At 48.0% G+C, this 23,228-nt stretch overlaps 2 protein-coding genes across 9 annotated transcripts in view; one reads left to right on the top strand and one right to left on the bottom strand.

The window, feature by feature from the left end:
- The window catches only part of PPL (periplakin), a 46,292-nt gene extending 34,777 nt beyond the window's left edge, over positions 1-11,515 (top strand). Inside the window, exons 14-22 of one of the 2 annotated variants that reach the window (XM_037029910.1) lie at positions 67-224; positions 1,129-1,307; positions 1,393-1,531; positions 2,592-2,785; positions 4,312-4,462; positions 5,250-5,333; positions 6,021-6,137; positions 6,650-6,742; positions 8,000-11,515. In XM_037029910.1, the coding sequence (XP_036885805.1) occupies positions 67-224; positions 1,129-1,307; positions 1,393-1,531; positions 2,592-2,785; positions 4,312-4,462; positions 5,250-5,333; positions 6,021-6,137; positions 6,650-6,742; positions 8,000-10,660 (3,776 nt within the window). In that variant the 3' untranslated portion in view covers positions 10,661-11,515. Of the gene's footprint in view, positions 1-66; positions 225-1,128; positions 1,308-1,392; positions 1,532-2,591; positions 2,786-4,311; positions 4,463-5,249; positions 5,334-6,020; positions 6,138-6,649; positions 6,743-7,996 lie in introns of both variants that reach the window. The other variant, XM_037029909.1, reaches the window with a different exon arrangement.
- A 176-nt stretch (positions 11,516-11,691) lies between these two features.
- UBN1 (ubinuclein 1) overlaps positions 11,692-23,228 on the bottom strand; it is a 58,099-nt gene continuing 46,562 nt past the window's right edge. For 5 of the 7 annotated variants that reach the window (XM_037029917.1, XM_037029912.1, XM_037029915.1 and 2 more), the window contains 6 exons: positions 20,000-20,050; positions 19,862-19,904; positions 17,466-18,686; positions 16,174-16,417; positions 15,805-15,894; positions 11,692-13,835 (listed from right to left, as the gene is read on the bottom strand). In XM_037029917.1, the coding sequence (XP_036885812.1) occupies positions 13,786-13,835; positions 15,805-15,894; positions 16,174-16,417; positions 17,466-18,686; positions 19,862-19,904; positions 20,000-20,050 (1,699 nt within the window). In that variant the 3' untranslated portion in view covers positions 11,692-13,785. The remainder of the gene's footprint in view (positions 13,836-15,804; positions 15,895-16,173; positions 16,418-17,465; positions 18,687-19,861; positions 19,905-19,999; positions 20,051-23,228) is intronic. The other 2 variants (XM_037029916.1, XM_037029918.1) reach the window with 1 other exon arrangement.

The following is a 23,228-nucleotide window of genomic DNA, read 5'->3' as shown; positions in this document are numbered from 1 at the left end:
CTCCTCGGCCCACTCCCTGGGATTCAAGCCCCCAACGGCCCCCTGACTCTAATTTCTCTCTGGCAGATGCCTCTGATCTGCAGGGGCGGCAGCTGCTGGCCAGCTTGGACAAGGTGGCCAGCGACTTAGACCGGCAGGAGAAAGCCATCACGGGGATCCTGCGGCCACCACTGGAACAAGGCCGGGCTGTGCAGGACAGTGCCGAGCGGGCCAAAGACCTTAAGGTACCACTCCAGGCCGAAGGCATAGGCTGGGACCGGGCTCTCCTGGGACCCTGCTCAAGACTCATCTCCCCAGGGATGTTGGTGCTCAATGGGGACCACCTGCCCTGTGTAATAAGAAGTCCTGAGGTGTGGGGGAAGGGAGCTGCGCTTGGCCGAGGATCAAGGAGGTGCCTGAGCCCTGGCACTCCACTTCAATCCCATCCCTGGGAGGGAGGCCTGGTGAGGCTGGTCCTGCCTCTGCACTGTTTATTGCCCGAGCAGCTAGAGCTGCAGCAAGAGGCCTGCAGTGCCACATGGTCAGGTGCAAACAGCATCTACCGCTCCAGTCTTTCACAGTCTCCTCAGTCCTCAGGCACCCTCTGTGGCAGGGGTGGCCATTCTTGGTTTACAGAGGAGAAATTGGGCTTGAAGAGGTGCAGTGACACTTGATGTGGCCTCACATCATGGCTGGTAGGGGCCAAGTCAAGGTCCAGAGGATGCCTGGTGCAGGCATGGGAGCAGAGTCCAGGCCTCCCCATGTCCCTTCCTAAGCTGTTTGGGGTTGTAGGGTCCCCAGCTGTGAAGGGAGGGAGAAAGTACCTATCTCATAGGGTTGCCCCTAAAGATCAATGAAACAACCGTGTGTGGTGCTTAGAACTTGAGTGCTCGCTCTGGCAACTGCTTGTTAATTTTATCCCTTTGTGAGGCAGTCTCCTGCTTCAGGACCCCGGGGTGCTCAGTACAAATGCAGACACCAGAACCCCTGTTCAGGCTTCAGGCTCCAGGCTCCCAGGGAGGGCCCAGGCCTCTCCGCTTCAGTCAGAGCTGCCCCTGGGGAGCCTCCTCTGCTGCCTGAAGATTGCAGGACACTGGGGCAAGGTGGCTGCCCATGCACGGGCAACAGGAGGGCCTCTTGTCTCCACAGAACATCACCAATGAGCTGCTGCGGATCGAGCCTGAGAAAGCACGCAGCACCGCCGACTGTGAGGCCTTCATGCAGGCCCTTCCAGGCAGCGGCAGCGCACCCTTGCTAAGGACCCGGGTAGAGGACACCAACCGCAGACACGAGCGCCTGGTGCAGCTGCTGGACTTGGCCCAGGAGAAGTGGGTTGTAGGCGGGCAGCAGGGCGGTCTGGTGGGATCAAGGAGCCAGGCAGGCACCCCCTTCACTGCTGACCTGTATCCTCAGGGTCAACATTGCAAACCGCTTGGAGAAGAGTCTACAGCAGGGCTGGGAGGTGCTAGCCACATATGAGAACCGGCTGACCCAGGAGGACACAGTGCCCGAGAGTGGCCATGCCCTGGACAGCAAGAGGCAGGAGCTGGCGGTGAGTCTGGGGACCCTGGGCTTTGGGATCACAGGGCACATGCTGCCAGCCACTGGGTTTTAGGTTAGCTTCCAGATTTTGTTCATTGTAACAAAGTTGCAGAAGTGGCCACCAGATTTGAGGAGGAACTCAGAGGAGGAACTGGGTGATTCCACCCAGCAGCCCTGGACAGATGAGAGGACTGGGGCCCTGATGCCCAGCAGCGAGCCTCTCCAGGTTTGGAAGCCAGCAGTGTGCCAAACTGGAAGTTTTAAATGGAAGCACATGGCACCAATTCCATATGCTCATGGAGTTTGAGTGGCTTGTGGAAATCAGGTGCTAGGTTTTAAAGTCAAAGGTGTGCACAAGCTCCTCTCCCCCAAGATTCCCAGTATCTCTGAAGCAGCTGCCCCCAACCCCCAGCATTTGCCTGCCTGACCAGTATGAGTATTCAAGTCTATGAGCCCGAGGGAGGACCTTACGCACCAATTCACAAAATCCTGGCTGTGTGCTGAGACCTTCGCCTCAGAGCCTGGGAAATGGGCTCAGAGGGCAAAGCCTTCCCCAAAGCCTGGAGGCAGAGAGCAGCTGGCCATTCAGTTGTGGCTGCAGCATCACAGGGCATGTGCAGGGTTTTTATTATTTTAAGTTTATTTTTAAAAGGTTTTATTCATTTTTAGAGACAGGGGAAGGGAGGGAGAAAGAGAGGGAGAGAAATATCAATTGGTTGCCTCTGGCACACGCTCAACTAGTGACCTGGTATGCAACGCACTGGGAATTGAACCGATGACCTTTTGATTCTCAGGCCAGCACTATATCCACTGAGCCACATCAGCCAGGGCTCAGCCACAGTGTTTTAGATGTTAAGTTTTTCCAGGTTTGTTCATTGTAACAAAATGGAACATGCAGAACTAGCCATCAGATTTGAGGAGAAACTCAGAGTCAAGGCCCCAGTCCCTTCCTAAACCGAGGCCTACCCCCACCAAAACAGCTGTTCCAAGCCCCTGGGGCAGTACTGCCTTGGCAGCTGCCCTTGGGAGTTCTGACCACAGCACCCACTGTTGGCCTCTCTACCCGACAGGCCATGGCCTCTGAGCTGCAGGCCCAGAAGTCCCTGCTCAGTGAGGTGGAGCAGAACTTGCAGGCAGCCAAGCAGTGCTCCAGCTCCCTGGCCAGCCGCTTCCAGGAGCACTGCCCTGACCTGGAGCGCCAGGAGGCCGAGGTGCACAAGTTGCGCCAGCGCTTCGACAACCTCCGCCAGCAGGCCGAGCTCAGGTGAGGGGCCGAGGGTGGCCTTGGCGGAGCTAGTCTGCCTGAGGCCACAAGAGTGGGATCCTTGCTGACACCACCAAAGGCTGTTTTCTGATAAATTTTGCTTTTTGAAAAAAGCAATAAAAATACAAAGTAAAACAGTCAAAGTGACTATAATGCCCAGCCCTTCCCTCAAGGTAAGCACTGCTACCAAGTTCATATGAATGCTTCCAAAAAGGTGTTTTGTAGAACCTGGGGTAGGTGGGCGACACACAAATGACAACACATCACATACATGGTATCTTGCTATTTTTCCTGTCATATATTTTGCCAGCCTCATGAATCAGTAAGTGTTCCCTTCTCCTCTTCTGTGTTCTGGAAGAGTCTGTACAGAAGCGATATTACTACCTTAAACACTTGGTAGAATTCACCAGAGGCTGTATAGGCCTGCAATTGAGAGAGAGAGAGAGAGAGAGAGAGAGAGAGAGAGAGAGTGTGTGTGTGTGTGTGTGTGTGTGTGAAGGATTTTAACTACAGATTCAACCTTGTTAAACAGGTACTATTTAGGTACTATTTGGTTCAATTCATTTTTGAGTCAACTTCAGTCCCTGTCTTTTGAGGAATTTGTCCATCTCATCAAGTTGCTGCATTTATTGGCATAAAATTTTTCATAATACTCTTATCCTTTTACTGCCTGCAGGTTCTGAGGAAATATCCTCTCCTTACATTAAATCTCATTTCACTGTATCTGTATATTCTATTTTTCCTGATCATTCAGAGGTTTATCAATTTATTGACCATGTCAAAGAACGACCTATGGTTTCAGTGCTTTCTCCTGTTTTCTTGTTTCTTGTTGCATTGGTATCTGATTATTTCCTGATTTCTGTTTACATTAGATATAATTTGCTCTTTTTATTTCTTAAGGTGGAAGCTTAGATTGTTGATTTGGGAGCCTTTTCTAATATAAACACTTAATCCCACATGTTTCCCTCAGCACTGCTTTTACTGTGTCCCACACCTTTTAATATGTTTTTACTTCTGGTGAGTTCCAAATTTTCCTAGCCCTGGCTGGGTGGTTCAGTTAGTTGGGGCATCATCCCACACACCAAAAGGTTGTGGGTTTGATCCCCGGTCGGGGTGCATGTGGGAGGCAACCAATCAACGTTTCTTTCTCTCTCTCAAATCAATAAACATCCTCGGGTGAAAACTATTTCTGGAAAAAAAAAAGATTTCCTAAGTTCTGTGTTGTTTAGGTCCTATAGTACAAAGTAAGTATCCCTGAATGTCAGTCCACATGGACCTACCTACCTGTTCCCATAGGGAAGAGGGAACTTAGCGTTCCATAACTGGCTTACCTACTCCCTTTCTAGTGAACGTTTACGTTATTTCCAATGGAGTTACATTTGGTCCCCACCCCCGCCCCACACGCTTTAAAAAATGAACACACACACAAAAAGAACATGAGGTGACTGCTTTAAAAAGGGACAAGAGAAGCTTTTGGTGAGGCATCTGCTTGCTGGGGCAGAGGCCTGACCAGCTTTGCTCTGCAGGGCCCAGAGCCTGCGGAGTGCCAGAGCTGCTTATGAGGACTACTGCAGTGGCTACAACCACGTGCTCCAGTTCTTGTCCAACATCCCCAGCTATGAGCCCCAGGAAACAGACAGCCTCAGCCAGATGGAGACCAAGCTGAAGAATCAGAAAGTAAGACAAATGCTTCTGCATTCATGGGCATATAGTCACAAGGGGCAGGGCCTCAGAGGTCAAAGTCAGCCCTTTGGTGAAGGGGAGCCTGGCAGTGGCTGCCACTTGCCCGAGCAGAGCTGTGATCTTATGGTACGTTGGCCCTCCTGGCTCCTAGCACCTAATTCTCTGAGAACGAGGACAGCCTTGCTCATCTTTCCCTCCCCTGTGCCCCGTTTGGGTCCTGGCCAAGTGACTCTCGGCGCAGGCTGGCTGAATAAGCAAACGGCTACACAAACAGAAGGGGCACCTGCATGGGGAAAATCCCATTTCCAAAGTTCAGAGTCCGGGCTTCTCAGAAGGCAGCAGTGCTGCAGGGAGAGGAACGAGGAACACGGGCACCCAACAGTGGAAATTCAACTCCCAGTCCAGTGTTAGCTGTGCCCCCTTGGGCAGGTCAACTCACTGTGTCTCGGCTTCCTCTGGATAATGATGGCGCTTACCTCACAGGCTTGTTGGAAGATTAAATGAGATAATCTAAGTTAGATATTAGCACAGTGCCTGACATGTTGAAGCATGCAATGAACATTCTTTTCCAGGCAAAGATAATTATCTTCTTGCCCTTTCTTCACCTGTGAAGAACTGCCTTTGTAATAAATGCATGCAAGAAAGCCATTTGCTGTATTTTGTGCTATGGAAGAATAGTTTCAGATTTAAGGAATCTAGCTAATTTATCAAAGTCCCCACCCCCACAACAAAGGTTTTTTGTGTAAAATTTTTTATTTTTAAAGTCTCTGTTGTTTTATAGAACCTGCTAGATGAAATAGCAAGAAGGGAACAGGAAGTACAGAAAGTCTGCGCTCATTCCCAGCAGTACCAGCAAGCTGTCAAGGTGAGAAGTGAGATCCTCCCAAAGTATAAAACATCAGGGCCTCTGGGGAGAGAAGCACTGGGCCTGGCAGGCTCATCCTCAGGCCCTACTGGCAGCCCTGCAAACTGGCACAGCCCTTTGGGAAAAAAATTTGGTACTAGGCATTAAATACTGGAAAAGGGTTTTCTACTGTTTGAAGCAGTAAACCAGGGGGAATTTATCCTAAAGGAAAAAATACAGAATAATAACAGTATGCCACAAACAAAACCATTGTAAGAGCATTATTTTGAACAGTAAAATAACCTAGACAAACTAGTAATAACCTAAATGTTCAGTAGCAGAGGAATGGCTAGGTAAATGATCATCCATCCACTTGATGGACTGTAAAGCCATCAAACTGATAGACCAGATGATTTAGGAGGTGGCAACATGAGTTAAAGAAGCAGAATATCACTCTCTAGGCATGGGGAGAAGGCCCGAAGGGAGCTCTCTGGGGTGGAGGGGAACTGTGGGCATACTTTTTCTTGTCTCACATGTTGTTCAGGTACGTAGCTATATACTGTTACATACTGAGGACTCTAAAATAAACTCCTGGCAGCCAGTACAGGATGCAGCTGAGTGGAAGACTTCTGCAGTCAGCTGGAAGGACTGTAAGAACATTCCAATCTCAACTGACCTTCTCTGCCCTCTGCCATGTCTCTCCCCCAGGACTACGAGTTAGAAGCAGAGAAGCTAAAGTCCCTTCTTGACTTGGAGAATGGAAGGAGCAGCCATGTGAGCAAGAGAGCCAGGCTCCAGTCCCCTGCTGCGAAAGTGAGGGAAGAGGTGAGCTCTGTGGGTAGGCCTTCTCAGAGCTGCCCAGCCTTCCCGGAAGCACAGCATGCACACCTCAGAGATGATGTATGTGCAACAGGGAAATTGGGCAGAGAACTCTGCTGGATGCAGACAGGTTTGGCAAGAGAGGAATGAACATGTTGGCAGTGACATTGATATACCCAGAAAGACAACCTGGTGCAATTATCTGGGTCAGAGCCATGGATTAGAGAGGTTCCCACTTTGCTCCCTCTGCCCAGTAGGTACATAGGAGGCTGAGGTTATTTCCTCTATACATGAGAACATTAACGTTCAAACAGACATCTGCTCTAGGCCACTGAGAATTTGGACTTCTGACTCTAAATCCAGTTTTCTCTCCACTGAATAAGACTGTAGTAGAATACCTGGTAGGAAGAGATAAGAAGCTACTACCCTCTACCCCCAAATGCCAGACTTTTCAAAACCTGTCCTAGATCTTTCTTGCTTAGCCTGTTGACTCTTGTTCACTGAATGCTCTCCTGTAGGAGGCGGCTCTCACTGCCAAGTTCACTGAAGTTAACGCTGTCAACAGACAGAGGCTGCAGAACCTGGAGTTTGCTCTGAATCTGCTGAGACAGGTAATGAATGAATCTTATTGTAACACAACATTCTACTCAAAACTGTTCCAACAGGTCAGAAACAAAACTCACTCAGCCTCAAGGAAACAGCCTGTAAACTAGTGGGAGTGGCCCTTGCAAATGCGGCTGGGCAGCACCAGTGCAAATACCGGCCCAAGCCAATGCCCCTGCTGAGTATAACTTATGTATCCCAACCAACAGACATTTACTGAGTGCCCAGTAAAAGGTAGTATTTTTAAAAGTCACTAATGTTTATGACAGCACTGTAACAACACGAAACTGGAAGCAACTCATTATTGATCAGCAATGGGTAATGAAATGATGGTCTGTCCACATGTCGCTGTTAAACAGTGAGTGCAGTAGCGCCCTCTACGCTGCTGTGCAGTGTTGTCTCCGCACATAAAGTACAACAGCAGGGGGCAGAACAGGCGACCATTTGTAAAGAAAAGTAAACATGGCACACACTAAAAACATACTTGCTTTAAGGTGACAGATACTCTTCTAGTAACAGTGCAGGACCAGAGGTGGAAAACTATGACTTCACTTCACACTCTTATACATTTTTAAAATATTTTACCAGATGCCTGTAAAAAAAAAGACCTAAATTAGTTGTTCCACCTTTTTTTTTAAAGCCTCACCTGAGGATATGTTTAACTGATTTTAGAGAGAAAGTTTGGGCAGGTGGGGGGGGGGGCGGGTGGAGAGAGGAAGACACAGATGTGAGAACCATCAATCAGTTGCCTTATTCACCCTGACTGAGAATCAAAGCTGCAACCTAGGTATATGCCCTGACCAAGGATCACACCCGTGACCCTTTGGTGTATGGGATGATGCTCCAACCAAGTGAGCCACCTGGCCAGGGCTGTTTTACCATTAAAAAATTTTTTTAATAAGTTTATTTTTTAAAGGTTTTATTTATTTATTTTTAGAGAGGGGAAGGGAAGGAGAGAGGGAAAGAAACATCAATGTGTGGTTGCTTCTTGTGCCCCCAACTGGGGACCTGACCCACAACCCAGGCTTGTGCCCTAGACTGGGAATTGAACCCAAGACCCTTTGGTTCACAGTGCCCTTGAGCCACAGCAGCCTGGGCTGTTTTACCATTTTTAGATGTAACCCTAGAACTCCTGTGAACCCAGCATATAGGGTCCCTTACTGATCACAGGACAGCCAGTCTGATCTGTTCACAGGTGACCAGGTGGCAACAGGCCATGTGGAGAGTCTGGCTTTAACCATGCACTGTCTTCTCTTTCCCAGCAGCCAGAGATAGGAATGACCCATGAGACCCAGCAAGGGAACAAGCTGGGCTCCCAAGCAGAGGAGATGTGGAAGATTCAGAAGGAACTGGATGAGGAGACTGAGCGGAGGCAGCAGCTGGAGAATGAGGTCAAGAGTGCCCAGGAAGAAATCCAGATTCTGCAGAATCAGAATCCCCAGGAAGCAGTGGTGAGGAAGGAGGTGCTGAAGAAGGTTCCGGACCCTGAACTTGAGGAGAGCTTCCAGCAGATGCAGCGGACCCTGACAGAGGAGCAGCACAAAAACCAGCTGCTCCAGGAGGAGCTGGAGGCACTGCAGCTTCGGCTACGCGTCTTGGAGCAGGAGGCCAGGAACGGGGGGCAGGAGTATATAGTCAAGGAGGTCCTGCGCATTGAGCCAGACAGATCCCAGGCCAATGAGGTCCTGAAACTGAGGGAGGAGCTGGAGGAGCTGAGGAGGCAGAAGGGCACCCGGGAAGCAGAGGCGGTCCTCCTGCAGCAGCGCATTGCAGCCCTGGCTGAGGAAAAGAGCCATGCACGGGAGAAGGTCACTGAGAAGGAGGTGGTGAAACTGCAGAACGACCCCCAGCTGGAGGCTGAATACAGGCAGCTGCAGGAGGACCAGCAGAGGGAGAGCAAGCGCAGGGAGAAGCAGGAGGAGGAGCTGAGCTTCCTGCAAGATAAGCTGAAGAGACTGGAGAAGGAGAGAGCCATGGCTGAGGGGAAGGTCACCGTCAAGGAGGTGCTCAAGGTGGAAAAGGACATGGCAGCTGAGAGGGAAGCTGGTGACCTAAAACGCCAGTATGAGGACGAGGCTGCCAAGGCTCGCGCCCACCAGAGGGAGAAGAGCGAGTTGCTCCGAAAGATTTGGGCCTTGGAAGAGGAAAATGCCAAAGTGGTGGTACAGGAGAAGGTGCGGGAGATTGTCCGGCCAGACCCCAAGGCAGAGAGTGAAGTGGCCAACCTCCGCCTGGAGCTTGTGGAGCAGGAGCGCAAGTACCGGGGTGCAGAGGAACAGCTGAAGAGCTACCAGGGCGAGCTGGAGGCACTGAGGAGACGGGGTCCCCAGGTGGAAGTCAAAGAAGTGACAAAAGAAGTCATTAAGTATAAGACTGACCCTGAGATGGAGAAAGAGCTCCAGAGGCTCCGGGAGGAGATTGTGGACAAGACCAGACTCATTGAAAGGTGTGATTTAGAGATCTACCAGCTGAAGCAAGAGATTCAGTCCCTGAAAGACACTAAACCCCAGGTACAGACCAAGGAGGTAGTCCAGGAGATCCTCCAGTTCCAGGAAGACCCCCAAACCAAAGAGGAAGTAGAGTCTTTGAGGGCCAGACTATCAGAGGAACAGAAAAAGCAAGTGGATCTGGAAAGGGAGAGGGCTTCCCAGCAGGAGAAAATCAAACAGAAGGAGGAGGAGCTTTCCCAGGTAAAAGAAAAGGTGGTCCAACAGGAGGTAGTCAGGTATGAGGAGGAGCCAGGCTTGCGAGCTGAGGTGGATGCCTTCACGGAGAGCATTGACGTGGAGCTCCGGCAGATTGACCACCTCCGTGGGGAGCTGCGGCGGCTACAGCGCAAGCGGGCGGAGCTGGAGCGCCAGCTGGAGGAGCTGGAGCGTGAGCGACAGGCACGCAGGGAGGCGGAGATGGAGGTACAGCGGCTGAAGCAACGGCTCGCTGACCTGGAGAAGGAGGAGGGGGAAGCCCGAGAAAAAGTGACCCTCAAGCAGAAAGTGGTACTGCAGCAGGACCCCCAGCAGGCCCGGGAGCACTCCCTGCTCAAACTCCAGCTGGAGGAAGAAAGGCACCGGCGGCAGGTCCTGGAGAGCGAGCTTGAGACCCTGAAGCAGCAGCTCCTCAACCTGGAGAAAATGGAGGTCAAGGAAAAGGTGGTCTTCTCAGAAAGCATCCAGGTGGAGAAAGGTGACACTGAACAAGAAATTCAGAAGCTTAAGAACAGCCTGGAGGAGGAGAGCCGGGGCAAGAGGGAACTCGATGCGGAGGTGAGCCGGCTGGAAGCCAAGCTCTCAGAGCTGGAGTTCCACAACTCCAAGTCATCCAAAGAGCTGGACTTTCTTAGGGAAGAAAACCACAAACTACAGCTGGAACGGCAAAACCTGGAGCTGGAAACCCGAAGGCTGCAATCGGAAATTGAAATGGCAGCAATAGAAGCACAAGACCTAAGAAACACGACCACAGTGGACCCTGGGACAAACCTCGACTCCAAATTGTGGTCCCTGGAGAGAGAACTAGAAGACCTCAAGAAACTCTCCAAAGATAAAGATCTTGAGATCGATGAACTGCAGAAGCGCCTGGGCTCCGTGGCCGTCAAGAGGGAGCAGAGGGAGAACCATCTGCGGCGCTCCATTGTGGTCATTGACCCTGACACAGGCCGGGAGCTGTCCCCAGAGGAAGCTCATCGGGCTGGCCTCATAGACTGGAACATGTTCGTGAAACTCAGAAGTCAGGAGTGCGACTGGGAGGAAATATCAGTCAAGGGTCCCAATGGGGAGTCTTCTGTGATCCATGACAGGAAGTCTGGGAAGAAGTTCTCCATTGAAGAGGCCCTACAAAATGGAAGGCTGACCCCTGCTCAGTATGACCGCTATGTCAACAAGGATATGTCCATCCAAGAGCTTGCTGTCCTGGTGTCTGGACAGAAGTAGGCACAGTCTCGCCTTCAGTCTTCTTGGAAGCTGACATTGGCTCTCTCCTACCCTACGACCTCCCCCTAGTGTCTTCTCCCGGGCCCTGTGCAGGCTCCTAGTCCATGAGGAGCTGAGCATGCCACCTACAGCCTCTCTACCAAACTACTCAGTGCAGCTCACATACAAAAGGAATGGGCACTGGCCGCACCACCATTCAACCCAGGTGAGAGACCTGCTTCGTCCTCCAATGATTCAAAATCATGAAGCCCTTCTTTTCTCTCCCTCTTCCTACACACTCCCATCAACAAACCCTTTGTGTGACACCTAGAAGCAATCTGAATACTACTACAGCACAAGACAAGGGAGGCAGACAAGCCACTCCATGCAGCACCGACCTTACCACACCATATGGGGAAACTCTTCCCCCACACCCTTCCATTCATCAAAGGACTGGGCCCCTTGGGACTGCCGACCTGCACTCACACCCCTCCAAGAGTTTGGCTGACAGCCTACTTTCGTCAGACTCGTAATGGTGAGATCTGGGATCTGTGCCGGAGAAGATGCAAAGAAACCAGCACAGTGTCCGGCCCTCTGTTAGCCAGACTATCCCAGGAAAATGCACCATTAGAGACTGTTCTCTGGTTCTGAAATTAAAGTGATTTTATAGTGGACTGTGTTGCTGGTAGCCTTAGCTTCAGTGCCTTACAGATAGATGTTGCTTATTCTCTAACTGGTACATAGGTGTACTGCATAGTTGACTTTTTACCAAATGAATTTTGGGTTCTCTGTATCTCTGTATTACGTAAGAAAATGGAAAGTAATAGGGAACTCCACTTATAGCACAAAAATAAACATCTGGTGGCTTGACTCTAATTTCATGCTAAGTGTGTTTCTTCCTCTTTTGCATGTGTGGTTTATTGCCCCTATTCCTTCTTGACTTTCAGCCAAAATGGATATCACGTGTAGATATTTAACAGTTCCAATCACAGTTCCTATGGGAGAAAGAATTATTGGCAAATATGGTAGAGAGAAAAGAAGGAGAAACAATGTATTGGAAACTTTGAAACAATTTATTAAGTTGCTTTATACAAGATTAACAATTTCCACGCCACCCCTAACACCAACCCAGTGGCTGCACCAAAGCCACAGCCCCTTTCACACCTAAGAAACGGCTGCACCCAGGAAAGCCCTGCAGCACCGCAGCCCCCAGGCCCGGAGCCCGCTCTGCCTGTAGATCTGCCTTGCCATGGCTAAGTCATTCACTCTTTCGTTACCACAAATAAAGCATAAACAAGAAAAAGAAATCTCCCCATCAAAGAAACATTTCCCTGAGGCAAGAGGCATCACTAGATTCCTACAAATGAGGGTATTCTGCTCCAGCTGCACACTCAATGGTATGTGGGGAAGAGGGGGCACTGCAGGGGGGAACCCGGTGTCTCGGGCAGAAAAGGAGCTCAGGGGTGGTCTCTGCACTGCTCTGAGCTCAGCAATACAAATCTCTTCTTTGGCTCTTTTGCTACTTCCTAAGACTATCCTGTAAACAAACTGGAAACCCAAGTTGCAAAAAGTATATATAATAAAGGGATAGGGAACCCATGTAGCCCCAAGTGAAACATGTGTTGGTTCTTATGTAGTAAGTCAGAGCAGAGGCCTTGCTCCCCAGACACCAGGCAAACCTCAGCGTGAAGCATTGAGCATGGGACCCTGGGTGTCAGGAACTAAAAGAGCTGCCTGTGTCTCTACATAGTTATGCATTCTGAGGAGGCTATTTACTCTCAAAATATTTGAAATCGCTTAGCTGGAGCAGTCAGTTCAGACTTGCTTTATGGCACAGACTTCACAGGACAGGCAAATGCCCTAAAACTCCTTGTGAAGCAGCCAATGGTTAAATGGGAACACCGTAATGACTTGGGAGCTCCAGAGTCGTCTTCATCTGTCTCTGACACACTCTCCAATTCAGTGGTGCATCACCCTTAGGTCAGGCATGGTCCCACTGCCTGGGGAGCCCTAGGACTTCAAGACCTGTCTATACAGCAGATGCTTCACAAAAGCCCATACCTGCAGCTCTGCTTGAAAATGGTTTTTAAATAAAATAAACTGGAATGTCTGTCTGTAACTTGGAACCCCTCATATCCTCAACCTCAAAGAGATAAAGGACGCCTTTGGGGCTCTGCAGCCCACCTGATGAACACTGGAAGAAACAAACAGGGGCCCTGACTGAACTGGGACCTAGGATTTGGAGTCCCAGGTGACCTTTAAGTCAGGACGGCACAGACTATGATGAGCAATAATAAAAACCTCAAATAAACTGGCTATGTCTTAAGTACAGTCATCTTTTAAAAAGGTCTTCATCTGAGATCCACTCAGAGGGCCAAGTGTACATGTGTCTAATTCTGCTCCACCATAAAGGCACTGGAATTATATCTTCCATATGACATGCGAAAATATGACGTGCGAAGAACAGTCCCATTCTATCCAATGCATTTAATGGTAATGATGAAAACTGAGCTAAAAAATAAGTGTCTTTAAAAATCCTATCACAATTGTTGGATCTTACAAAGATCTTTTCTCTGAAAGAGCTTCATTGTCATGTTTAGAGGATAAACTGGCCCCCACAATGAGCACACACTAGGTGTTCTGAGTAATTTTCAAAGAGACAAGGTAAGTCTCCCAGCTGTGGCATTAGCTTGATTTTTTGTCCACTGAGCACACAGCCTGAGGATGGGATGGACAACACGACATCCAGGGATCCTAGTGTGGCCAAAAGCAGTCCCTGACCAGTAGGGTGCCATGAGGTACTCTGACCAACACCAGGGGATTGGGCAGATTTACAACACAGGCATGCCAACTGCTCAGTCCTGCCACCAGAGCTCCATACATGACCCAGTACACGCCCCAACCTAGAGCTGCCCCTCCAACGATTGTCCACAACAAAGCCACGAGGCCCGGACCACCAGGCCAGTCAGTACCTCTGGAGAAGCACGATGCTGCTCCCCTAACTGAAGGCACGTCACAAGTGCCAAGAGACGTTCCACTTAGCACTCACGCCTTCTCCAGAAGAAAACCAGTTGGCAGAAAGAACACACTGATTATCCAGTTTCAGAGACCTACTAGTTCAGCTTTCAGCCTTTCCTCTGAAGAGGTCACAATTTCCGTGGAACACTGGGCCCTTTCCCATGAAGCTGAGAAGCATCTGGAAAAGAATAAGCAAAAACAACATAAATCTTTCAGGATCTCTGATTCCCTTAAGGTAGCAGTAACCAAACCTCAAGGAGATCACCTTAAACTGCAAGAGCCTCTGTACGTTGAGTATTCTGAGGTTCAATGAGCCAAAAACACTTGACAAAGGTGATTTGAGTATGCTGTTACTTGTAGCAGCCTGCAGCCCGCCTGGCCCTCTGCACTGCTCACTGAAGGCAGCTGCTCACTGAGTGTTGTTTTCAAAGACAGCACCTCTACTATGCAATGTGGGCCTACAACTATGTAGCCAAGAACTACCCTCCTGTGGCAAACTGGCCTTCCATGATGAGGTTTGACAGTCACACTGAACTCAAGGAGTAATCAGCATTCTCACCATCAAAAGACCCTCCGTTTCTATAAAGACAAGTTCAAAGGCACTAGCATTGTGAGTCCACATCGGAAACAAAGCAAAGCAGAAACAAGTCACACAATTAAAATGCCCGGACAGCTTCTCATTACAACTACTCATGGAATCCTACAGCCTGAAGAATGTCTAGAGGAGAGAAGAACAACCTACTCGGTTAGCCTGTTTTAACAATAGATGCTTTTCTGATAGGCTCTTAATAACCAGAGGGAAAACAGAAAAGAAATGGTAAAGAAAGCACTTTTCTCTTTTGTGTTGAAAATACCACAGACTCGACAGTCATCTTTCCAATGGCTCTTTAATTGTCATCTCAGTTTGAAAGGGTGACATACCTGAAAGCAAGGAGAGGCAGTGCAATCTCTTTTTGAAAACCCACAAGCTTTCTCCCAGGAAGCTCTGCAACCCCTACATTATGATCTCAGCTACAGCAGCAGCCTCTAGTTTGCGTGAGTCCATTACATTTTACTGTTTCTCCAGTGGAAAATGGAGTTAACTACTGATACAGGGTTTACTCTCAGTTTTTCTCTGAAAAGTAACAATTCCATATTGGACATTTACAATCCACTCTTGCACCCAAATGGCCTCTGGCATTCAATAAAAATGCATCAGTCTAAGTACATGGGGGGCCAGGGACCCAGAGCAAATCTGGAAGAGACAGACCAGAGCTCTCAGTATAGCAGGCCTCGGGCACACCCAGCTGGACGATTCCCCATCTTACTCCCACCAGGTACCAGTCTGCCAGCGTGGCTCCAGGCTCAGCTTCTGGAAGAATGGCTCTCCCTGACCAATGTGGCCCCTGGTCATTTCTGGAGCAGGTCTACAGTAGTAATGCAATAGGCCAAAACCAAGATTCCTGAGGCTCTACACCAGCATTCCATTAGCTGCATTAAGAACCAGGTCCCAGAACAGGGTGAGGCCAGTCGCTGATGACAAAGGTGCCAGCTTCTCACAGGTATAAACCAAGGGCTCGTAGAGGGTCCCCTTCTGGAAGCCACTGCTCTCACAGAGAAAAAGCAGGAGGAAAAAAACACTGCCCCAACTCCTGTTGTGCCCCCAACTCTCTTTTACTGAACTGAATCGACAGCTGCTCTGCTCTTGGATACACACTTACATCAGAGGTAAAAGTCCCTCCTGAAAACCCTGCCACTGTGACCTCTCACTACTTCTTGGACTTCCCCTTTCATTCCAACCAAGTTTACAGAGCCTTCTGTTGGCTAGTATCACGTGGAAGGCATAGCAGCTTCAATTTAAAGGCCTTAGTGCCCCGGTAGCCAATGGCTAAGGATTCCTCTGCCTCACACACAGGTCACCATGACCTCCTCCGTGATAACCTGGGATAAGGCTGACCCAGTGACAGGGAACCAAGGGAAATCACAAAGTGGAAGAAGCCTGTGTTATTCTGAGTACCCACAGAGCCACAGCCTCAAACGACAAACCAAGACAACACAGTGACAATGAGGTGAAGACACTGGAATCTTTAGCAGCAGACAAGGCATCTATTGGATGGAAAAGGAAATGGCGCACAGTGCGCACAGCACTCTGACCACCTGGCAATTACCTGGCAGACTCTGCGGGACGTGGGTGGACACGGCAGCATGTGGGAGAGGTGCTGTGTGGGGCGGGCTGGAGTGCAAACCAGCCAGGAGACCTGAGAGAAAACAGGAGGGGAGAAAAGAACAAAACACACACATTGAAGATGGGAACAGAAAAGCAGCCTTGGCGGTCCAGAGCCCCAGATGGCCTACTAGCCAGCCCTGGGTAAAAGGCCGGGAAGAGTTCTCGGCATGATCCCCAACAATGTTGCCCACAGCCACACACCAGACACACACAGAAACCTGGTACATGACAACAGAACTCGCTGGTCACAACAGAAGTCCTGGGACACCTTCTGTGCCTCTAGCACGAGGAGAAGGGGACAAGCACTTACTGTGGCTGAGGCCATGATGAAACGTCCCAGGGGCAGGGCCTGTGACAATGGCATCCTTAGAGACCCCTGCTTTGGCAGAGGAGTCCGCGCTAAAGGAAAGCATATGGAGAGGAAACGGGGAAATGATCCCCAGGGAGTTCGAGTTCACGGCCCCAGGCAGCTTTGGGCTGCCTGTCTTGTAGGATGAAGAGAGCAGATTTAGGGGCGATGAGCTGGTCAGCAGCACAGTCCCACTTGTTCCTTTCTGGGAAGTAAAAATAGAAAAGGGTTAGAGCTTTGGCCTGTCCATGGCTCAAACTAAACCTGTTAATGCACAGGGCAGCGACATGCACATGGATGTCGGCTGCCCCTTATGCAAGAACCCTAGTCTGCACCCCAAAGAAGAAAGACAAAAGTCTCTAAACTGTCCTGGTATGTCTCCCAGGACTCAGTGTTCACTTTATAAAGGAGGATATCCAAAACGCTTCCATTATGCCACAAAGAAAGGGAAGAATACCATATACAGACATCCACAAATGTAGGTACATAGAAATATATGTATATGTATATTTATACAAATAACACACACACACACACACACACAGTATTCACTGTAATAACACAGAGGTATTAATCTTTGTTTTTAGAAAGAAACATAAAAACCCTTGCTGGGTGATAGGAACATAGCAGAAGCAGGCGAGACTTTGCTGAACATACCTTTCTATAGTTTTATCTTTGCAACCACATAGTCATTTTATATACTGAAAAATTAAAAGATACCCTCTCCTATTTCCCCAACCTGCATCCAAAATTCTGAAATTCTCACAGGCAACCCTCACCAACCAATGGGCTCCATCAGACGGCCTCTATATGAACTGCAGAGTCCTTCAAAACCCAATGAAGAGAACAACTTTCAGAAGGTACTCATCTTCCTACGGCATGAACATCTCCACACAACTAATGATCTGGGAGGCAGTATTATTTTTACTGACTTGTTTGGAGAGATGGACTGGTAGGAAACTATGAAGGGAAAGTTTTGTGGCTCTTTCCACATCCCCCAACCCCTCAGATTCATAGCCTCCCTGCAAACACAGTGCCGACCAGTCCTCATCCTCCTATGCAGTTTCAGGCTCTCTTGGGATTCTTGCCAACAGGAAAGATAAGACCAGAAAACAAGAAGTCCAGTCCTTCTGATTTCTGAGCCTACTGTTCCTACCAGACCTTCAATGTCAGTTCTCACTGTGTGACCAGGGCAAGGCAGGTAACCTTGTCTGCAAGACCCATGGGGGCAGCTGCTATACCCAGACACTCACTGGCAAGGAGGTAGAAGATGTCACGCTGCTAGCTGCACTGGGCTTCAGGGAGGAGGTCAGCAACTTGGCCACTCCCTGCGTCCCACCACTAGAATCTCCATTTGGACCACCGGGAGGGGCCACCAGGGTCAGCTTCTGGGAAACAGGTGGTTTTTTCACTGCAGAGCCTGGGACAGGTCGGCTGGCAGGCTGTCCTGTGGAGGGAGGCTGTGCACTGGGGAGCAGATTCCCAGAAGTGGAGCTCTGGACTGGTGTTCCTCCAGAGGAAGAAGTGCCAGAAGAAATCCCGTGTTTAGAGATAGAGCCGGCAAAGGGGCTATTCTTGTAAGATGGCCCTGAAGAGCTGGCTGAGTGCTGTTTTGCTGGATGGCTCAGGGCAGCAGAGGACAAGGTTGGGGCCTTATGAGAACTGCTGCTGGAGGCTGATGTGCCTCCTGATGAGGCTGGTGTGGAGGAATGGAAGCTCTGGCCTTTGGCTGCTGTTTTCACGAGCTGGAGGAGGGAACGATGACACTGTGGGGAGGAAGGCTTTGGGCCCTGGAGCTTACTGACAAATGGAGCTGGGGGTGTGAAACTCTTTTGCTGCTGAGTGCCTGCATGAAAGACTCTTACTTGGGGGCCAGGCACAGGAGCTGATGCCTGGGGTGCATGAGACGTCCGTGGCAAACCATGGTGTTTTGCTTTGGACTGATGCCCTTCTGGCAGACCCTTGCTCAGGGAAGCCTGACAGGAAAGCTCTTTGTAGCCAGAACTCTCTGTTTTTTTCTCCTGAGAGGACTGCCCCAGTGCCAGAGCCTGTTCAGCCAAAAAATTGAGGGGTGACTGCAGTGAGCTAGAAGGTGGTGGGGCAGAAGGGCTAGCCTTCGGGAAGTTCCTTTTTTCTTCCGTACATAAAACACCTGCAACTTTCTCTGCAGGTGCTTTCGAGGCTGCAGGCAGTGTGAACTCGGAGCTCCCACTTGGTCTGCTGTTCAGCACAGTCAGTTCCTTGGACACAGCCTCCAAGGAGGAGGCTGAATTATGAATCATGTCTCCATCCAATGAGTCTTCCAGGCTGACAGAAGCAGGATTCACAAGGTTGCCCAGTGCCTGGGATGGCAGCTCCCTGTTTGCAGCTCCAGTGCTCAGGCCTCCTCCCGGGTGTTCTGAAGGCAAAGCCAGAGGGCTGCCAATCTGGCCTGATGGGATGGAAACCTTTTTATCAGGCTTAGCAGATGATTCCTAAAGGAAAGCAGAAATGCTGATGTTTAGAAATGTCCAAAGATGCCAACACTGGCCCTGTTGTGAGAATGCAAGCATGAGAACACCACAAGGTCCCAAAATTAGGCCCTCCTGTATAATCACAGTCAAAGGGAAAGAGAGTAGATGACAGGCCTATGTGGACTTAAACATGTCCAGCTGGCTGGGGCTGGGCTAACCCAAGCATGCTCTGGTGCTAAGTACACAGACACCCACAGGGAAACTCTTCTTTTTTCTGTTTCTGAAAAAATGCAAGACTTGAGCAGACACTCTCCCTACTGGCACTCATACTTCTCAGAACTGAGACATGTTCCCTCAGCTGTAATCAGAAAGTGATGCATGGCAGGGAAACTGCCTTGAATTAGTTTCCTTTTCCTCCTTAGTTTTTCCCAACACCTGTCTCCTCAGGGGTTCAAAAGAAAAGTCCTTTCATGGGAGTAGGAATGGGATCTCCTGGATCACGTCTACACCTCACGTGCTAAATGCAGTATGTCTCAGTCATTGTAGAAGCTCGACAGATACTTAGGAATAAACAGTTTGCACAGCTTATTCTCCAAGGCTGGTCTGCCACGGTTAAGAGCATTATAAAGTCTCAGGAACTGGTAAAAATTTAGTAAAACAGGAATTTCTACTACATTGAGAGGTTTCTGAAATACCTATGGTCCTCTTCAGTCTCCATTTTCTAACCATTGTACTTTCTTTCATTTCTGCTAGGTAAACTCAACAAAGCCATCTGTCCTTTCTGCTGTAGCTATAGGCTAACCTGAACTATGCTAGAAGTGTATTCTTCCATAAAAAGATCATCGCAATACAACACCCTCACATAAGCAGGGGCTTTTCACTCCTCAGAAGCCTCTCAGGAAGACCTCATTTAACCCCACAATGGCCTGGGAAACTGGCCAGGTGGGTACTGCTTCCTAGAACTGAAGATAGAGGGTACTCAGTGCCCTGGCTCAGGTCTCTGCCCTGCCAACAACCCGAGGCCCCTCTAGTGGGCCTAGCCTGCCTCTGGGTACAGCCCCAAGAGTGCCATCCTGAAGAGCTGCTACCCAGACCAGCAAAGCTCAATGAGCTGCCATGGTCACTCAAGAGGTTTCATGAGCATGGCTGGACAAAGATGAGAACAGATGGCACATGATCCAAGCAGGCTGACTCACCTTCACCTTGATTTTGGAAGGAGCTATTACTTTCTTCTTGGCCCTGTACAAAATGAACACAGTAAAGATTTAGAGGAGATCCACCAAGGAGATAAAAATGACAATAGTCTTGAGAAATAAAAACAATGAGACACTCACAGGATTGATGTCAGGTGCCCATGGCCCCTTCTGCTCTCCTTAAACAGAGTCCTGAAACAAACATAGAACACTGGGCAGTTTGGGTAAACTCTCTGAAAGCAAGGACTCTGCTTCTTGAGCTTCCGACCACCCCTGGTATCCAGTACCTACTACTCATTAAATGTCAGAGTACTACTTACTTCACTGCTGGTGAGAGGATCAAAATTGGCAGTGCTGACCACCTGAAAGCCAAGAGTCTAGGATTTACCAAAAAACAAAAACAAAAACCAACAACAACAACAAAAAACTATGGCACTACACACAAATTTCCCACAACAACAACAACAAAAAACTATGGCACTACACACAAATTTCCCACAGTGATTTTTCTTATGAAAAATCATAAAAGGCAACAGTGCTTTTCTTATTGCTGATTTTCATTCCTTCCAAGAGTAAAATGTGTACTGACCCACAGCATATCTCTTTCCAGAGAATATCAACAAAATTATCTTTATGCCTTTCCCTTCATACCTTCAAGAGTCCCATCTGTAAAGAGAGATCAATTCCAACTACAAATGAAACATTGAAACAAGAAAAGGCTCATGATTTGTCCAACCTACAGAAGAGTCAAGCCTAATCAAGAACACTGGCTCCAGTAGAGGATTCTGGGAGATAGCAGCGCAGGAAGCACCAGAATTAATCCTCTCCCCATCTGGACAACTGCACTGGCAAAATCTCTCTGATGTACTTATTTTGGAACTCTAGAGCCTGTTCAAAGCTTACAACTTCCCAGGAAGGCTTGGATGGATAATTGTGGGTTAATTTAAGGCAATTTCAGCTCTTAGCAACAGCAGCAGTTACCCATCCCCTAACTCCAGAGTAGGCAGCTGTGCACCAATCCCCAGAGGTGGTCTGCTTACAGCTTGTGGGATCTAGGGTGGAGAAAAGAACGCCATTCTACAAATATCTGGGACCTGTGCTCTAATTATTGACTGCTGCTTCTGATCACAGAGGGTAGCCATTGTTTCTCTTCTTGCCATTGCTGAAAACCCCTGCCCCTTTGGTTAAAGTGACTGCTAGGAAATTTAAAGGGCCAGTGCCCTTTTCTTAACTTCTTCATTTTTTCAATTTTCCTGTTTTGGAAGCCAAACATTAAATACTAGGCCATTCAAAACAAGTGCATACATGGGTAAAATTAGGAAGTGACTATGCATGCCCAAGAAAAGTCTCAGAAAAGACCTATGAAAACATTAAATTTATACCTCAGGCTGAACCTCAGCACACAGACAGCCTAAACAATAAAATAATAATAATAATAACAACAACAACAATAACAGCAGCAACAACAGAAGAAATCCTTGGGGAGGGGGAGTTTAATGTCCAGAGTTACCACATTATTCAATTTAAATGTCTAGTGTTCTACAAAAATAACCACAAGGAATAGAAAGAAACAGAAAAATGCAACCCAAAGAAAAATAAATAAAATTAATAGAAAGTGTCCNCTATGAAAACATTAAATTTATACCTCAGGCTGAACCTCAGCACATAGACAGCCTAAACAATAAAATAATAATAATAATAACAACAACAACAATAACAGCAGCAACAGAAGAAATCCTTGGGGAGGGGGAGTTTAATGTCCAGAGTTACCACATTATTCAATTTAAATGTCTAGTGTTCTACAAAAATAACCACAAGGAATAGAAAGAAACAGAAAAATGCAACCCAAAGAAAAATAAATAAAATTAATAGAAAGTGTCCCTGAAAAAGATCAAATGACAGCTATATTAGACAAACACTTTAAAATATTTGTCTTAAAGAAGTCCAAAGAACTAAAGGAAAATGTGGAGAAAATCAAGAAAATGATGTGTGAAGAAAATGAAAATATCAATGAAGAGAAAGAAAACCTAAAAAGAAACAAAAAATACTAATTCTGGAGCTGAAAACTACAATAACTGCAATGAAGAATTCACAAAGGGTTTCAAAGGCATATGTGAGCAGGCAGAAAAAAGCAGCAGTGAACCTGAAGATGGAAGAGTGAAAATTATCAAGTCTGAGAAACAAAAAGAAAAAAAAACTGAAGAAAAGCAGACCAGCATAGACACCACACACTAAAGATGTCCCAGGAGGAGGAGAGTAAAAGAAGGAGCAGGAAGAATAGTGAAGAAATAATGGCTGAAAACTTCCAAAATGTGATGAAAAACCATAAATATAAATCTCCAATAAGGCTTCTGGTAAAAATAGCAGGGTAGAAAAACACTGTAGTTGCCTACTTCCACACCCACATCAAAATTACAACTAATAAAAACAGGCACATAGACCAATGGAACAGAACAGAGAGCCCAGAAATAAACCCAAATCTCTATGGCCAATTAATATTCGACAAAGGGGGCAGCAACATAAAATGGACTAATAATAGCCTCTTCAACAAATGGTGTTGGGAGAACTAGACAGCTACGGGCAAAAAAATGAAACTCGAGCACCAACTTACACCATACACCAAAATAAATTCAAGGTGGATAAAAGACTTAAATATAAGCCGTGACACCATTAAAGTTCTAGAGGAGAACACTGGCAAGAAAATCTCAGATATTTCATGCAGCAACTTTTTTACTGATATGTCCTCTAGAGCAAGGGACATAAAGGAAAGAATAAACAAATGGGGTCTCATCAAAACTAAAAGCTTTTGCATGGCTAAAGAAAACAGTATTAAAATAAAAAAAGAACCAACTGTATGGGAAAACATATTTGCCAATGATACCTCAGACAAGGGTTTAATCTCCAAAATCTACAAAGAACTTACACGACTCCACTCTAAGAAGACAAGGAACCCAATTAAAAAGTGGGCAAAGGACTTGAACAGACACTTCTGCAAGGAGGACATACAGAGGATCCAGAGACACATGAAAAGATGCTCAATATCACTAGCTATCAGAGAGATGCAAATTAAAACCACAATGAGATACCACTTTACACTGGTCAGAATGGCCATCATAAACAAAGCAACAAACAACAAGTGTTGGAGAGGTTGTGGGGAAAAGGGGACCCTCAATCCATTGTTGGTGGGATTGCGGACTGGTACAACCACTGTGGAAAACAGTATGGAATTTTCTAAGAAAACTAAAAATGGACCTGCCTTTTGACCAAGCAATTCCACTGCTGGGATTATATCCTAAGAACCCTAAAACACCAATCCCAAAGAACCTATGCACCCCAATGTTCATAGCAGCACAATTTACAATAGCCAAGG

This window comes from Sturnira hondurensis, unplaced genomic scaffold (genome assembly GCF_014824575.4).
Source record: "Sturnira hondurensis isolate 20B ecotype Veracruz unplaced genomic scaffold, ASM1482457v3 Scaffold0020579, whole genome shotgun sequence".
NCBI lineage: Eukaryota > Metazoa > Chordata > Mammalia > Chiroptera > Phyllostomidae > Sturnira > Sturnira hondurensis.
This window is presented reverse-complemented; position numbering and strand designations above follow the sequence as displayed.